The sequence below is a fragment of the Symphodus melops genome (genome assembly GCF_947650265.1).
Source record: "Symphodus melops genome assembly, chromosome: 20".
Lineage (NCBI taxonomy): Eukaryota > Metazoa > Chordata > Actinopteri > Labriformes > Labridae > Symphodus > Symphodus melops.
Window position 1 is genome coordinate 4,370,204 of NC_136710.1, and position 16,166 is coordinate 4,386,369.

The 16,166-nt window shown below is 45.8% G+C and overlaps 2 protein-coding genes across 2 annotated transcripts in view; both read right to left on the bottom strand.

Moving 5' to 3' along the window:
• actn3b (actinin alpha 3b) overlaps positions 1 to 5,517 on the bottom strand; it is a 29,334-nt gene extending 23,817 nt beyond the window's left edge. The window contains exon 1 of the mRNA XM_079371914.1: positions 5,135 to 5,517. Within this exon, the coding sequence (XP_079228040.1) occupies positions 5,135 to 5,269 (135 nt within the window). The 5' untranslated portion in view covers positions 5,270 to 5,517. The remainder of the gene's footprint in view (positions 1 to 5,134) is intronic.
• Positions 5,518 to 9,027: 3,510 nt separating this feature from the next.
• rbm14b (RNA binding motif protein 14b) lies at positions 9,028 to 15,804 on the bottom strand. The gene is given in 5 exon segments (XM_079372015.1): positions 9,028 to 11,898; positions 11,900 to 12,131; positions 12,330 to 13,386; positions 13,669 to 14,021; positions 15,726 to 15,804. Coding segments are annotated over 4 exon segments (1,923 nt in total). The 5' UTR covers positions 14,018 to 14,021; positions 15,726 to 15,804; the 3' UTR covers positions 9,028 to 11,613.
• Positions 15,805 to 16,166: the final 362 nt, after the last annotated feature.

Genomic DNA, 16,166 nt, shown 5'->3' on the forward strand with positions numbered 1-16,166 from the left:
ACCTTCCTGCGGCCTCCCAGGGCTCCTGCGCAGGCACTAAAGCAGTTTATAGAAGCCTCCCTACATGGACACAGCTTCTGGAATAGCAACTGCTATTTGATCTGACTGCGAGCTCTCTCACCTCTCCACTTACGTTAACCCTCGTACACCTCTCCACGAGTACTGCACAATCAGACACGGAGCACTGAACCAATTAATGCCACTGCTTTGACTCAATTCACCTGGGACAGAGTTTTATGGATCGTTTTGTGGGACGTAAGAAAAATGCAAGATGTCATTGTTGTCCTAATTTTATTGATATCATATTGAGGAGTACACGGCCTGCACAGTGGTGTGCTTGTCTCAGGGGCCTTTAGTAGAATGGAAATGTGTCTCCATATATTAGTACAATCTGCTTCATGTCCCTTCTGCCCGATCATCCCTCTAAGTCCTGAATTATTTTTATTTTTTTTTGATTTACATATTGATATCGTACATATTGAATAAAAAAAAAACAAAAAAAAAACCTCTTAAACTCATCACCATGTGCGTCACTGGTCTGGTGATAGCAAATATGCTGAGAGGTCCAGAGATCAACTCAGCTGGGTAACTGTGACTGCACTCGGATCACATGACCCTGACAGAGTGAATCATGGGAGGAAATCTAAGACACCCCCCCTCTCTCTCTCTTCAAGGTGCATCTAGGGATGAGGTACTGTACAGGTCTAATATGCTGACTTACTGATCAGTTCTGCTCTAATGGTAGAGTGAGGGAAGTGAAAGAAATCACTCAGACACCTTCAGTAAAAATTAACTGCTTTCATCCCCCCCCCCCCAAAAAAGAAGACGCCTTCACCCCCTCTCTGATCAGAAAAAGACCCGCTTCGTTGTTATGCAACAGTGTGTTCCCACTGCGAAGGGAAAAGTCTTCAGACTTGGATTTCACTTTGTAACTTCAAGCTTCAGACATTACTCATATTCAGAGTTCAGCTGAGAGCGTCAGAAACTACAGTTAAGATTTGTGAGCCTCAGAAAGTCTCTTTTTCTCTTGTTAAGATACTTTTTTTTTTTTTTTTTTTTTTTACCTCGTACGACTTTTACAAAAACAAACCTCCTCGAGCAACATTCTTATATTGCAAAGACTCAGTTTAGAATAAAGATATCTGAAAGCTCGCTTCAAAGATATTCACTGCCAAACTCCCGGGGATTCTCATGAACGCTGTGTGGAAGGTGAGATCAATGCCCTCTCCTGGCTGCTAAACTACAGGAAGATTTGTTGCCGAGCTCAGACGAGAATAGATTTGATTATGACCCCTTATCACCCGCACATCTCAGCTCGCCCACAGGGACGCCTTACATTAGGAAGAGTGGATAAATATCACATTACTGAATCTTTATTAACGCTTACAATAACCGCTCTTTATCACACTTTGTTCATTTTACAGCCTACAGAATGAGATAAATAAAACAGGGCGAAAAAAAGGAATGTGTTTTTAAACAAAAAGGTAAATTAATCTTTTACATGATCAGGAAAAATTAGGGTTACAGATATCGTGGACAAAAACTGTAATTGTCAGACGTCGTGTGAAAATGAAATGACATGTTCTTCTGTCGTACGAATGCATCCGTCGCATTTGTTGGAATTATAATTTCATCATCGCGTTTACTCGTGTGACTGGAATCTTTACTTTGACATGACGTTTGAAGGGAACGCAAAATATATTTCAGAAGTTTTTGTAGAAAATTCGACTCTTCTTTGAGTAAACTTTACTAAACTTTTTACTGTTTAATTTGTTGTTAATAATGACGACATCACTCACTTGATCCCCCTTTAAAGCCACGTATCAAACCAACAACACGCAACAATAAACAAAAAAACAAACTTCCTTCGGAGAATATTTCAACTTCAGAGAATACCTCCTAGCTTTGAGTGCTAATAGGTTAGCTGAGCCAATAGAGATGCTTATAAGCCAGTGTAATGGGTATTTATAGGTTATTGCTAGCATGAGCTGCGCTAGTCATACACACAGTCACTTAGCAGCTGAACTCTTAAACTATGTGAAACAGAAGAAGACCAGTCAAATAGCTGTAAGATGTTCTGTTTTCTTAATATATCTAAACAACAAATGGTTCAAAGTTATTTCTTGAGGGGATTATTTTACTTTGCACCAGAATTCATCTTTAAACGATAACCTCTTTTTGGAGAGATTATGTGGTCTGTTGCAGTGAGAGGACCACTGATCTCTCTGTACTGTCAGCACGCGGCCTGTGAGGGAGGCAGACGTCAATAAGCTTTCATATTTCATGAAACCAGAAACTTCTGGCTCTAACCTGTTTGCCTCACTTCTGACTCAGCCTCAGTCTTATTTTTTTGGATTACTGCTGCGATGGTTGACAGAAAACCTCAAAGACAAGATGCTTTTTTTCCCCCTCTTTCTTTGACTTCTCTCCCCTGATCTAGTCAGATACCAAACCCGGCTAACTTCTAACACATTAAACCTTTCCATTAATCGTTTCACCATGAAATTTGCAAGCGCTGCATCATGATAAATATAAGCCAATGTCAAGCCGTACAGTTTGGACGAGCACTATTTTTAATGTGCAGTATAATATTCCACCTCACAGTGTGTTGACAAACATCTTACTAGTGAGTCAAGTGTCGAGCGGCTTTTTCCACTGAAAATTTCAAGGATGGAACAGAGGACAGCTGCGGCGAGGATTTCCTTTCATATTCATTTCATTGCAAAATGATGCACCGGCTATATTTATGAACTGATATCAGCTCCTTAAGCTAGATTTTAAATGCCAAGAAGAGCAAAGGGGTACGATGACCCGCTCCCCCAGGAGGTTGAGAGGTGAAGACTAAAGAGAGGGGGGGGTGGGGGGTCTGCTGGGCTGTGTGAGGTTCTTCAAGGTCCACATATCATGTTACAATGAGAAGAATGGCAGGGTCATGCGAAGAAGAAAAATGGATAAACTAATGATCAAAAAGAGAAAAAAAAAAGAGAGTGCCATAATGTAGAAAATGGTGGCATAGGAAGTGATCAACCTTTTCTGAGGAAATGACAGAAGTAGAAGAAGAAGGCAGGGAGGGAGGGAGGGAGGCAAGTTGAAGCCGAACAAGTTTAAAGTATTTATAGTTTGATGTTTATTTGTAGGTCTGTGAAACCAACCCGGGCTGTATATCTACCAGGCTTGCCATCTTCCTCTCTCTCTCTCTCTCCATTACCATCTGTCGGGGTCTCTCAGCCTGTCACTGCGCTCTGACTCTTGAGACAGTGTGGTACATTTGAACTGACAGGGCAGTTCTGCAGTTTAAATGCAAAGAATAATCTGTGAAAAAAATATTCTGCTTTTACTCTCTCGCAAACTACTCTACACCAACTGTAGTCCACATGAGTGGAGTGAATATATTAGCACAATGGAAAAGATGTCTTATAGTGTCAGGGCAAAAAAAAAAAGAAAAGATCAAATCATATAAATAATTATAGGTGTATATAGCACTTTACGGGATAAAAAACGTACAAAATTAGATATAATAATATCACTCTGATGTGTTATTCGTGGAAGTTGACCAAATGAGATTGTCATTTTCCCTGAGAGGAATATAGGGCGTAAATAAAGAAACATATATGTTGACCATACTTTCAAATCTATAAAGCCAAATAGGGCTTTATTTTGTTTCTTAACTTGCTCTAGAATAAAAACAATAACTCAACCTGTTTAAATCATAGACCTGGACCAGTCATTTAAATTTTACCCTACTGAGAGCAGAAGAGGTTGGAATAAAATACATCAACAATAATATTAGTACTAAGTAGATATGGAAACATATATTACACCTGGCTCTTTAACCTGTATTAAATGTACCAAACTATTTAAATGGGTTCATTCTCATGGTACAAGATTCGTTGTAGTTTCTGTTTGATTAATTTCGCAGCTGTGATGTCTAGGCTGCTTTATTTATAAATGTAAAGGATTAGCCAATACTTTTTTTGTTCCATATTTTAAATGTCTACAAAAACAATATTAAGAGTTGTCAAATCTGTAAAGTTTGTGCTTATCGAGTAGACCACTACTTTAGGGTTGAATGTTAGCAAGTTACAAACTAACTAACCTAACAGGACTTGGGGGATTGATTTAGACATTGAATCGATTCAAATACTTGATAATAACAACAACATGTATGGAGGCTATCTACATGTCAGCTGTTTGTGGGTTGAATTCACGCTGGTTGTGAACAGAGACTGCACCAACTTCTTTGAAAACGGTCATCCAACATGGCGGCCATGACCTAGCAAGCGGTAACCAGCTAACCTCGGATAAAATAACAACTTTGCAAACAACTGACTCAACGGTGGAAGGACAATTAGTGTATCAGGGACCATTTAAACTAATGACACAAGTAAAACAACTTTTGAGGATGTTGTTTGTGTCCCTGTATTGTGGCGCAGACTTGGCTGTGAGAGCTCATTAAACACACCTGTCGCTATCGTCCTCCAAGTGCAGCAAGGCCAGCTGGTCACCTAAGCAACGGCGGAAGCCCCTCCCCCTTGCGTTTTTGAGAGGAAAAAAAAGAAGCACGCTGCAATTTATAAAATAATTTAGTTTTTGGCCATAATTTGTAATTAAAATTTAAAGCCATTAAATTTAATTAATGTATCTGCAAGTAAAAAAAAAAAAAAAAAAAAAGATTGTATGTCTTTTCACACTCGGCTTCAATTGTTTTATCTTGTCAACGCCCTTGTAAGTGTAAGTGGTTCAATTGGTTTAAGGGTTTTTCTTCTTACTTAAAATGTAGTTGAAAGACTGCCGAGGGTGGTATTATATTTAGATGGTCTTCGCAAGGCAATCGGGGGTAACTGAAAGACAACACTGAGAAAGTTCCACAGCCTAAAATATCTGCTCACACAGCTACCATCAGGACTGAAGTGCCAGGTGCAAGGACCGATAAGGCGCATATGCTTAGTTTGGCTGTTTAAGACTTTAGACAGTTGGAGGAGAGGACAGTGATTCTGAAATCAGAAAACATTTCATATAAAATTGCACAAAAAGACGTTCATTGATAGCGTGAGTGCACAGGCTTTCTGTGCGTATTTACGCACGGCGGCAAAAGCGTTCCCCGGCTGTTCAGAGCTTCCTGACCCAAACCTACCTTCCTCTGCTGCTTCTCCCAAGCAGGGTCCAGCAGCAGGTCCCTGTCCCAGTCATCCTCTTGGGTCATGTACTGTTCTTCATGGTGGATCGTGTAGGAGTTGCTGTATGTCATTTGGGTTTCGACAGCTGTCATCGTGCCGCCTCTGTTAGGACTCTCACGTCCCCCTCAGCTTATAGTAAGAAAAATTAAATCAGCAATTCAAACGACGACGACGCCGTGAGGGCAAGAACCTCCTTGAGACAGGGGTCTCGCTTGCAGGGGGAGAGATATTTAGGGGCTGCAGAGACCAGACTCCACTGGTGCGAGGTTCCTGTGCGGAGGTGGTGCTCCCACTACCAGAAAACCCTGTTGGCCCGGTGCTCCTTTCCTGGTCAAAAGTGCCACACGTGACCGCACCCCAATAAGTATGGGAACCGACAGCTTGGGTATCAGGTTCTGACCCTAAAAAGGTGTAAAAGGCGGGGTAGTGTCCCGCAGGGCAGGGTTAACTGGCTTGTGAATGGGTAGGAGATGTGTCAATTACGCCCCCTCGCATCAGAGCGGTTTTTATGGCTTGTGCCATGCACCTGTTGCTGTTAGTGAATCTCAATGGCAAACCCAGTCCTCAGTAGATGCATGTCCCCTCTACAAGAAATATGAACTCAGGACTGGATCATATTATTTTAAAGTAAAGTTAAAATCAGTCAGTGTTTTGCAAACTTCCTCACAGGAGAAGAAGCTGTCAAAGTAATGTTATGATTAACATCCCCTCCAACTAACTTATAGCTAAAACAATGCAGTTACATAGTTTAACTGTTTATTTTTACACTACCAAGCTATATTCTGTCAGAACTATAACTTTTTAAGATTCAAATTAAAATGTTTTTTTTTCTTAATATAAATGACAAGAAAATGAAAGAAAAGGGCCCTTTTATATGGAAAAAAATGTATTTATTCATGATTTGCATGCAGACTGGAAAATGCATTGCATTATAAGAAATACATATTTAAAGGCATATATACGCATACATAACTGTACAGTATATAGTGTGTGTTAAATATCAGGATTTGTCATTCACAGTTACATGTTGATGTAAAGATTTCATCGAACATTCATCAGCTTTATTCCACAAAACACCCATCCCATTTGACTTTGTGCTGGAAGTCATTTCCTTGAAAGGCAGATTACTATCCTCCTGAGGTGACACATTATTATGTCCCCTCCTGATGATGTATCTTTGGAAACTAGAATCCTTTATATTGTAATTACTCAGACATTTAAATGTAATTACACTATGCTTGGTCCACTAACCTACTTGAAGAAGCTTAGCTACTGTGCGACTGTGTAGTTACCATTATTAAGCAGTATTGTTACCTAGGAAGTGGTCGAATGCTAATTTTGTTTTCTAACTGATGCCAAAGGTTTCTTAAATGTGTTGTTTAACCTTAAATTATGGCCCACTTTCCTGCCAGTTTTCCACTATCCATTCATTTACGACCTCGAAAACTCAGGATTATAACAGCATTTGAGCTCGTCACCCTGAGCACAAAGTCAGAGGCTGTGTGAATATTGAAGATGAGATGGCTGAAATATGACTCTACAGCTAATGTCTCTAGAGTTGAGTGTTTCATAGCCTGTCCTACGTTATTTCACTTCTGTGCTAAAGAGCTAGAAAAGTCATGGTCGCTTCTGTAACTGAATCTCTTCTTGCAAACTCAAAAAGGCAATATGGTCGCTCGGTGGTGGTCAAACCGACTGTGTAGTCAACTGATACCTGCTGCAGGAGAACAGATGGACCCTGTAGGATCCACAACAAAACACAAAGCTAAGTGTGCATCTGGATGACTGTTTCTCAACCGTCCAAACCACAGAAGGCGAGGGGGGGGAGGTAGGAGAGGAGGTGAGGAAGTAGGGAAGAGGCTGCAGCGAGCTTTGGCTGTCAGAACAGTGTTATTGTGATTCCAGAGCAAGGGAGGGTTTAGAGATGCATGGCTGCTTTCACCCCAGCACAGAAAGCCCAGGCTCCCGAGCAATCCAAGACGCCTTTACGTGAGGACTCGGAGTGGGGGAGGGTGGGGGAGAAAAATTGGAGGAGCAAATTGAACTGATGATGGAGGCCAGGAAGGGCGTTACATGATACATTGATACATCCCTCTAGATCTGCATCATCTGGGAACAAATTGGCTTTTATTTGCATTGTTTAACCTTACTAAGTGGAGTACATTTGGCTACTAATGAAGATCTTTTATCTTTCGGATATTCATTCAGCAATTTCGTGTATCCAAGGTATTTATATAGAGTGAACGCTCCATTATCAGGATGCACTTTTCATAAGATTACGAAGCAGCTTCGTGCAAAATATCTCCCACTACAAACTCACCTTGCAACCAACTCATCTATTCTTTTTTTTTTCTCCTTCTTCCCTTCCCTTCGTTTGGTAAGGTTAGAAGGGCATTGCACTCTCTGTCTTGACTCCATCTCGCAGCTGTCAGAGCAACTCGTTTGAGAGACCCAGAAGCCCCCTGAACGTGGGACTGTGTTGTGTGCAAGGGTTAAAGATCTGTATCTGAGCACAATGTGAGAAAATGTAACAGGTAGGAACACATACACGTCACTCAGAGCACATAACCAGCCAGCTGATCCGTCTCAGAGAACGAGAGCCGCCGTACCAGAAAAGTCCTATAGGAACCCTGAGATTGATGAAAATCTACAGGTCAGACTGGCCTCATACCTCGGCCCATCTTATAGGATGTTTCTGATTGGCACACAAGCTGTGAGGGACCCATAGGTAAGAAAAGCGTTTGAGGCTGATTTATGACTTAAGATGGAGGACATTTGTTTAAATCCCTTCAACAGCCATGCAGAACAAACCCAGCATTCAAGAGTTCTAGCAAAGCGACTCATCCAACATGGAAGTCTTTCTGTGTCAAGTTACTGAGTCCGGTTACACTGTCCATTTGCACGGCCCAGGCCTCTACAGTAACAAAGGAGGGAGCGGAGGTTGGGGTCAGGTGGGTGGTTCTGGGTAGTTGAGTCCGAGCCAGAGCCACAAACCCAGATCCAAGGTGGCAACGGCGGTGGCGGCGGAAGGAAGCGCTGGGTGTGTGTGTGTGTGAACGGCGGAAAGTAGAGGCGCATGGGGGACAGTAGGATGGGGGGGGGGGGGGGGGGGAGGTGGGAAGAAGGAGGTGAGGAAGGAAGGGAGGGAGGGAGAGTAGGGGCGGCGAATACGGCGGTGGAAAGGTGTTGACTAGCGGGCAGGGGAGAGGAAGGGTTGGTCCGCATGTGCCAAGCTTTACCAATTAATGAAAAACCACCCAAAAATACTTCTAACATCCATGCTCTCTCTCTCTCTCTCTCTCTTTAAAGACACACACAAACACACACTTCCTTTTATTCACTTGCTCAGACACCAGCAGGACAGAAAGGACACAGTCAGTCACCTTGAATGCTGATGCGAGACAGGACTCAGTCTTGTGGAAAGGGTCCTAGCAGCACTCCACCCTCCCCATCCCGCCCAGCCCAGCCACCCCCGCGGATGGCACTGCCATAGCAGCGGAGGAGTTAACGGATTGGAAAGAAAGGGGAGGTGGTGATGGCGGAGGAGGAGGAGGAGGGGGGTGGAGGGGAGGTGTTTTGTCAAGGCACAGTCAAAGGAGGGTGCGGCAGGGGGGTGGGGGAGAGGAGAGGTCAGTGCTTTTGTTTTTGTTTTTTTTGTTTTTTGTTTTTTTCATTTACCTTGGTGGTGAAGAGAAAGAGAACAAGTTCCGGCTGTGGAGGCGTTGCGCTAAAAGTCCTCTCCATGGCTCACGCCGCCACGCTCACACACGGCTGCACACTGGCCATTCCAGGTGGCACGGTGACCTAATTCAGTTGAGATAGTTAGTTCAGAGCTGGACTGTCGCGGGGATTGTTTTTTCTTTCTTTTTTTGAGCGGCAAAGTAACAGATTATCACACATGCAGGTTTTGGAGAGTAGAGTGGACACAGACACACGGAAAGGGGAGAATTTGGTGCAGCAGGGAGAGACCAGACCAGACCAGACGCACACCCATCAACCCCAGGAACAGGACTGCTCCACAGATCAAAATGCACCCAGGCCATTCTATCTGTGTGCCTCTCCCCAGCTCTCAACATTGCTTCACAGTGTGGAGAACATCCGTTATGTATTCGACAAGAAAATTTAAAGACCGTTCCAAAAGAAGTTGCTCGCCAGAAAGAAAATACTGATTTTGGTCGAGCGCATACCTCGTCCATAAATTTGGGGTTTGCACTTAAGTTTGAGAGGCTGGAGAGAGATAGGAGCACCAACCCACACTTACCCTGACCAAAGAGAGCAAAGCTGGGCCAGCATCTACACCTGTCTCCCCCTGGCTCCCCAGTCAAATGGGTCTGGTGGTCATTTTACACAAGAGAAACAGAGAAACATAAACAAGAAGGGGAAAACCCTCGCTTTCTTTTGACACACTAAGTCAGCCAAACATTCTTTATTATAATAATAATGATTATAGAATACATATTCTCAATAAAAAGCATGCTGATTTTTACTTCTTTTTTTTTCTTTTTTTTTTTACTAAAAAAGGCAAAAATTAAAATACTCATCTAAAAAATACGGTCTCAAACATGGCAAACAAGACATTTCGCAAACCACAGAATTCTACAAAGGATGCAACTGGTATGTATCTGTATATACAACACAGAAAGATTACACTGTGAGATGCAAAAAGTCACTTAACCACTAAAAACCACACGGGGGGGGGAGGGGCGGGGGGGACAGCGAGGCAGTAAGGTGATGACTGTGTGTGCATCAGACTGCTGTCAAAAGGTAGTTGCAGAAACATCCAAGTGTAGGTTTTAAATGATTGTCGGAGCAAGTGGGTGGTGTTAGCCGCTCAGGAGCGCCATCCCCTCGCTTCATTGGTGCTATCACTGTCGTTCCTGCTTCTAACCCACCTACTTTATCCAATAACTGGATTAAAACCACACTTGCACATTCATTGCAATAACAGTCCGACGCAAGTCTGGTTTATTTGGAGAGAGGAGGAAAGTCGGGACGACTGGAAGACACAGCGCCATCCCCTCGCTTCATTGGTGCTATCACTGTCGTTCCTGCTTCTAAACCAGCGGCTGATTACGAACCGTTTGAGGCTCAGTTTGTGGCTTTTTTCAAAACACTTAGTATGAAAAAAAAAAAAAATCTTAACGTGTGCAAGTCCACGAAAAGGCTTTACTGCTTTGTAGCCCTCTGGATGCTGAGCTCCATTGAGCACCCATAACTCCCCCCCCCCCTTTGAAATTATTAAAAAGTCAAAAGCACTTTGAAAAACAGGAGAGCGCTCCACTTAATGCACTTCACTCAAAGCTTATAGGCACATAGTTTAAGCTCGTCACATATCATGATTCCTCAGACTCAGTGTAAAGATCATTTGTAAACAGCTCAGTCAGTAGTCACACGTGGGTTTTTTTAAATATACTTCTTTACACCCCAGGTCGACTTGTAAAACAAAAAGACTACATTAACACAAACAGAACAAATACGTTTAAAACAAGGCCTCTGAACATGTAGGAGGACTTCATACAGAATATCTACAAAAAGTCATTCTTGCCAGAGTCTGGCTCTGCCCTCCGCTAAAGTTTTACGGTCGACCTCGTACCTTCACAAGGTGCATGAAGAAACTCACGGCTGGTCTGAACGTATGAAATGGAGGAGACTCTACACTGAAATTAACTGTCGGAGGTAGGCTGTAGTAGGAAAGAGAGGTGACGCCGTGTCTTCCAGTGTCGAAGTTAAACGTACAGGGGGAGGGGGGGGGAGATGGGGGGGTCAAAGAGAGATCCGAAAAAAATGACAATACAGTACGTATTATGTGTGCTTTAAGGTTGTTGTTGTTTTTTTTTTTCTCTCAGCAAGGCGCAGTCTAAGCTGTTGCGTTTGTGCGCTGCAAGGTCAGAAGCCCGCACGTCTCTCTTTCACACTCACACGCAGCACATCCACGTCACGCTCAGGACAAACACCCCCCCCCCCCTCACAAGAACACAATCCTTGGTGCTGTTTAAGACAAAGCAATGCAGCCAGTACACAATATGTGTTATACTCTTATACTATACACTTCCCATCTGATCACATTACAATTTGAAAGTATTCAACATAAGGCAAAGAAGGTTTGAAATTAGCTGCCCTTACTGATCCTCTAGGCCTGCAGAAGATGGCTGAAAGGTTAAAAAAACAGTGTCTTTTATTGTGGATTTTGGCCGTAGAAAATCATAACTGGGTCGCAGAAATAAAGGCATATGAAACGACTGACTGGTTCAGTCTAATACTGGCACAAGTGTGAGACTGGCACGATTAAAAAAAAAAAGGAAAACTGAGATGCACGAAGAATGCCCTTTCAACAGATGAGAAACTCCCTTTCATGACTGCACTGTGTGTTTGAAAACAGGACCAAGGGAATCAAGTTCCTCAAAAAGCAGGTTAATAAACTGAGAAGGCCCCAGTTTCAACCCCCCCCCCCCCCCCCCCCCCCCCCCCCCGACCCCATACACACACATACACACACATATAGCTGCTGTAAGGTGATCAAGTTTTGGGGTGGAAGAGGAGATGTGGGGTTTGGGTTCAGGTCAGAGAGGAAGAGGTGGGGTGGGGTGGGGTGGGTGGGTGGGGGGGGGGGGGGGGGGGGGGGCAGAAAGTTGTGTGCAACTATCGGAAGGGGGGGCTCAGGCGTGTGAAGGGAGAGTTCGGGGCGGCGGAGGATGGCCTCCTTGCGCGTGGGCGGCGGGCAACGGCGGCTCATACACCCTGGGCGCAGCCATGGCAGCTGCCATTGCCGCAGCGGTGGGGACCACTGGCCTGAGAGCGTCCAGCGTGGCGACTTGCTGGGCGGACATCGTGGGTACAGCGGGGACTGCTGCCATTCCCGGCATGCCAGTGATGGCCGTCATTGCACCGGGTGGTGGGTAGGCATACTGGAACTGGGGATACTGCTGCAGCTGCTGATAGTACTCTGCATAGTACCTGAGAGAAGGGAGGGAAGGGGATTACAAAGGGACGGGAGAGGAAAGTTCAAGCAGGAGGAAGGACAGCGAGGACCTTTATTGTTGAGCTTTGCTACACAGTGGGGGGGAATAAGAGTGATGAAGCATGGAGGGGAAACTTTCTGGTGGAATGAATGAGCAGCTGAGCAGCTGATTGGTCAAGAGAATCACGTCTTACCTCGCCATGGGGTCCTCTGCGGCCTCGGCTGCCTCTTCTGCCGCTCGGCCAGCTGGAGTGGGGAGCAGGGGTCGCCGTGGCTTGGCTCTCTGGTACATGAACGGTTTCATCACCGGGTCTGGTAGCAAAGGTACCGACCTCCGCAGGGGGCTACGGTCCCTCTCACCGGACTTCGCCGCGGCGGCCGCCGCCGCTGCGGCCACCGACTGCTGCTCGGCAACAACCTGCTGGCCCTGGGCAAAGTAGTGTGCCTGCCTGGCTGCCTCAAAGATGGCTGTGGTCGGGTCTGCTGCTCCCATGGCGCTGATGTGAGCGTAGGCTGGTGTTGCACCACCATAAATCGCCGGCGATACAGTGTAGGCCGGGTTGACTGCAGCTGCTGCCGTTTGCATTTCTAATCCAGGCGCAGCAGCCAGGTAGACCTGGTTGCCCATCGTTTGGGTGTAAACCGGAGTGGAGTAGGCGGCGGCGGCAGCGGCCGCAGCAGCCGCGTTTGCAGAGATCTGGCCGTAGATATTAGGAGTCATCTGGCTGTACATTTGGGTGGCCCCTGATGTAAGAGCTGCCTGATTGGCCACCGATCCATAAAGCTGATTGGCAACATTGGCACCATACACCTGGCTGGCAAGGGCACCGTAAACAGCTGGATTTACTGGGTTCCCATCAGTGCGTGTGCCTGTGGTGATCCCAGTGAGCGCTGCGTACGTGGGATCGAAGGTGGAGGTGTTGTAGACTGAATTGTGCACGCTTTGCTGGACCTGGAGGGGCAGGCCCGCAGCCGCCGCAGCGGCAGCCGCGAGGACCGCCGCCTGACTCTGATACTGCTCAAGAGACGGCTTCCCTACGGGGCATTCTCCAGCATAGTGACCCTGCTTTCCACAATTAACGCAGGGGATTTTTCCCGTAGGCGCTTGTTTGCTGGGCTGGACCTTGGACAGCTCTACTGAGAGGGGACGTCCCTTAAAGGAGGTGCCATGCAGGGCCTCAATGGCCTGGAGCGCATCTTCCTTGTTTTCCATGTGGACAAAGGCATAGCCTGCAGAAGAGGAATGCCTGGCTGTCATTGAGCGCAGGGACAACAGTTAGGATCACAGTGGCATCGCCACAGGAACTTACTTATTACTTCTATGAGAAACATGACTTAAGCCAATGGAAATGACCTCGTCCATATTTACTTTTCACACTAAGAACTGTCACACTCTTGAACAATTTGACTATTATTCTCTTTGCATAGTTACAACGGTGAAAAGGACTCTAGTCTGCGAGCATCATCCCTCATAAGAGAGGTGACGGGGAGCATTTCAAAACACTTCAAACAGTTCACGAGGTCTTTGCTCACCTTTCACTTTGTCACACTCGAGAACTTTGCCAAACGTCTGGAACAGCTGCTGGAGGTCTTCAGTGGTGCACATCCCACTCAGATTACCTACAAACACCTTGGTGGAGTGCAACGGCCTCCCCCTCGACTCCTCCACCACCAAATTCCGACCACGGAACTCCCGTCCGTTGAGCTCCCGGATGGCGCGCTCTGCCGCGCCCTCACCCTGCAGGTGGACGAAGGCGAACTGTCGCAGCACGCTGCAGCTGACCACCTGGCCGTAGGGTTCGAAGATGGCCGACAGCTCTTCCTGGGTGGTGTCCAACGCCAGGTTGCCCACAAAGAGCTTCACTGTGTTGCTCTTGTCCATGGCGCTGCAGAGAGACAGAGGAGGAGTGTGCTTCACCGGGTTCAGAGATAAGCTAGTTATCAACTACACAGCACAAGCCGCCGCAGATATCACAACGACGAGGGCCGACCTGAAGCCACACCTTCGCGCTGTCGCGGTTGCACGAGGAAGGAAGTACCACACTGCGACGGACTGAACACAGAGACGGACTGCAGCACTGAGGACAACGCTGACCCAGCGATTTAGTTTCTTCCTCAGGGCTCAACAACATCTGTGAGGGAGGGGGGGGGGTTGCTTCAGACTTTTCAAAAAATGGACACAAGACAGGATGTGCTTGATTTCCTATCCAGGGATTGTAAACAAGAAATGAAAGAGGCAGGGAAGAAGACGGACAAACCCAAACTTTTTCCTGAACCGCAGTCCAGGGGTTGAACAGATTGACAGTCAAATATCACAGTTTAAAAAACCCCACACATTTGCATATGAGGCGGCCACTTACACATAACAGGGTTTCTATACTGAGATTTAAAAACACAGGGTGTCCACAATCGACGGCTGAATGTTCTCATCCTGGAGCGAAGGCAGTTTGAAGGAGATCTTTAAAGGGGATTATCGTCACTCGGGTCCAGGCTGTGATTACTTGGACAGCTATGAGTCACACTCGGTACAGGGGACAGAGGATGGGAGGGAGTGTTAAACCTCTACACTTTGGTGGGAACAGATGTACCTTTTTTTTGTCGTTGTTGTTGTGCTGATGACAGGAACTGTCAGTCCTCTGATTGTCAAAGAGGCTGCTGTACTTTTCCAAATTCCCCCTCGACCTACAGGTGAAAATCTGCTTTTTTTCTACCGGTTGGCCAACACCTTTCCCCCCCCTATACTGAACAACATTTACTGCTGGCTGTAAATCAAAGGGCAACGAGGAACATGACACCAGGCATTTCTATTTTTTGGTTTCAGCTCCAGCCAGCCAGCCAGCTGCTGCTTCCTGATCCACACCTTTTGCTGTTCCTGCTGCTTATAGAAAAAACACGTGAACAAGAGATGCAGGTTTTCTCTGCAGTGGGCCTCTACATGGGAATGACTGTTCCCACCCTCCACTCTCCCCTTGTTTCATATGGCTGCTGCATGAACAGTGGGTTCATTTAAGGCATATCCAGGGGGGGAAGCTGGTTTTCTGATGACGCAGCACAGCGCTGAGTCAACATATTTTCACCGCTCGGGTCATTTATAAGCGGAAAATAATCGGCCAGAAGAGGCGATTTATAAGTTTGTTTGGACAAACCGTAACACACACATCCAAAGACCGCCGTGAAATTGTGAATGGATGCTTGTTTGGTTTCGCTCCTTGTGTTCAGAGAGCTACAAAGTCACAAGGCGAAAACAAAGCATGGATTAACAAAATAAAAGCACTCACTTAATAGCCTCGAACACGGCAATGATTACAAACACATCCCCAACTGAGGGAACAACTGGATCCAAACGGGAGATCGATACAGTGTAACAGCAGACAATCACATTTCCCCCCGCACAGGAATGGACACACAGTGCAACACCGAGAGACTCCACACACACACACGGTGTCCTCGTCTTTGTCGCAGCAGCAAACACACAGGTCGCAAACACTCGAGCTTTAAGGCGATCCGAGTTCTTTTACCTCCCATGCGGCTCAGATGACAAGAAATGTGCAGAGAAAAAGGCGATTAAATAAAAGGATCTACCATCTTACCTAGGCGGTGCTGTGTTTCAAAATGGTAGCGCCTGCTTCCGTTTGCATGACGGGCATACTGAGGCTGCAGAGGGAGGAGGAGGGGGGAGAGGGAGAGAGAGAGCGAGAGAGAGAGAGAGGGGGGGGGGGCTGCTGTTGCTGCTGCTGGAGGATGCTGAATCCTCACTGAACAAAAACACCCAAAGCACACACAGTACAGTACACACAGAACCAGTGTCAAAGCCTGTTTAATTGATTCAAGCCACTGAAAAGAATCGAGGCTACCTCAAAGGCGCAGAGACAGAAAACAATCACGAGGATGTGTTGTGACAAAAAAAAGCAGAAACACGTATTTTCTTAAATCACAAAGTACAGATCTAGTGCAGAATTATTACATAGGCTTTGTATTAAGATTCAATCAGATGTATACATCTAAAAAGACAGAAGAAAACTAGGATTGAT